General features: G+C 47.1%; 1 protein-coding gene across 1 annotated transcript; it reads left to right on the forward strand.

The window, feature by feature from the left end:
- Nucleotides 1–117: 117 nt before the first annotated feature.
- Nucleotides 118–1070, forward strand: LOC119592818 (fibroin heavy chain-like). The gene is made up of 2 exons (XM_037941725.1): nt 118–243; nt 399–1070. The coding sequence occupies exons 1-2, from the start codon at nt 118–120 to the stop codon at nt 939–941; spliced, it is 669 nt and encodes a 222-aa protein (XP_037797653.1). The 3' UTR covers nt 942–1070.
- Nucleotides 1071–1594: the final 524 nt, after the last annotated feature.

Below are 1594 nucleotides of genomic sequence, written 5' to 3' on the forward strand. Positions count from 1 at the left end.
AACATCAACAAATGGAAAATCACTGCTGCTTGGCCATCACCTTCTTTCCAGAGGCAAGTCTAAAAAAGCCTCAATTATTTTGCAATCTGGCAACCCCCGACCTCTGAGACGACGCCGATGACGTCACAGGAGACCAGCGGATTCCCCCGCGCGTCCAGCAATCGGCGGAGCCTAGACTGCCTTCTATATAATCTTCGTCAAGGAAACACTTCGCCACAATCTGCCTTCGCGCCCAAGCTAAAGGTCTAACTCCTACGTCTCCAACCTTCCTATAAAGATGATAAGTTTAAACTGATGATTTCATCTCTATAGATTATCGCAAAGAATATGTTTATACAATTGTGCTGAGGTTGGATATATTTTATGTTCCACTCTCTCATTTGGTATCATCGTTTCAGGTCAGTGAAAAGTCTTCAGTGACGGCGGCAGTGCTCGTGGTCTCTCTGGCGTCCCTCGCCTTTGCTTCCGAGACTCGGCATTACGCCCCAAATATAGGCGTCCTTGAGGGCGTGGGTGGCCTCCATGGTGCTGGTGTTGTGGGTGGCGTAGGACACGGCCTCAGTGATGGATTAGGACACGCTCTAGGTGCTGGACTGAGCCTCGGACACGACTTGGATTCCGCTGTCGGATTGGGACACGGCGTGGCACCTGGCTTCGGAGTGGGACTGGGCGTGGGTGCCGGCGTGGGCGTGGGTGCCGGTGTGGGCGCAGGATACGCCAACTGCAAGAACTGGTGTAAGGCCCCCACGGGCAAGTACGAGTGCTGCGACGACCTCAAGCCCGGCCACTGCCCTCCCGTCCGCCCCACATGCCCCTCCGTCAGGAGCGTCCTTCCTCCCACGCCCTGCACGAACGACTCCTACTGCCCCGGCGCCAACAAGTGCTGCTACGACACCTGTCTCGAGTACCGCACCTGCAAGTCCATCACCGCCTTCTACTGAGACAGCAAACTCTAGTCAGCACTTGTCACCATTTTCACTGAACTATCATACGCATCCTTTAAGATTATACTTCATTCCCATACGAGCTGAGAGGCCAGTCAGACACTAACTAAAACAATAAAGAAGTTATAAACCTGTATTTTGGATGTTCTGTACCTGCTTTGCACAGAATCTCCCTTGCTCACAACCCTAAATCAATATTGACAATGCATCCATAGTGAACTTTATTTACACAAACACGAGAAAACAAACAAGTCTTTCCATAAATTAAATTGATAAGGATCTTGTGTCTTGCAAACAGACCTTTCTTTTGGGATTCAAAGAGGGAGTTTTTTCTTCTCTCTGTACATCTTAATTCCACGGAACAGTAAACTACCCACATACTTAATGACTAGATTAGCATTCTAGAATCTGGCTATACCCATTATATGCTGTGACATATATACAAGGATGATACTCAAATCCAAATTAGTTTTGAAATGCGTTTGCAAAAGAATTGGTAAAACAATGTATACTTATGTGAACAATTTTTTCAAAAATTTAAGTAAACCTTAACTTTATTTTGCTAAACAAAAAATTTTGCATGACACAGACACACCTGTAACTAAAATGAATGTCATTAAGTATAATTAACCCCCCCCCCCGCCCCCGAA

Source organism: Penaeus monodon, chromosome 31 (assembly GCF_015228065.2).
Source record: "Penaeus monodon isolate SGIC_2016 chromosome 31, NSTDA_Pmon_1, whole genome shotgun sequence".
NCBI classification, from domain to species: Eukaryota; Metazoa; Arthropoda; class Malacostraca; order Decapoda; family Penaeidae; genus Penaeus; species Penaeus monodon.

Bases quoted from the DNA above. Each gene is read 5' to 3' on its own strand.
- LOC119592818 (XM_037941725.1), top strand. From the start codon at position 118: ATGACGTCACAGGAGACCAGCGGATTCCCCCGCGCGTCCAGCAATCGG. The intron at 244-398 runs GTCTAACTCCTA...TCATCGTTTCAG, and splicing joins CCTTCGCGCCCAAGCTAAAG to GTCAGTGAAAAGTCTTCAGT.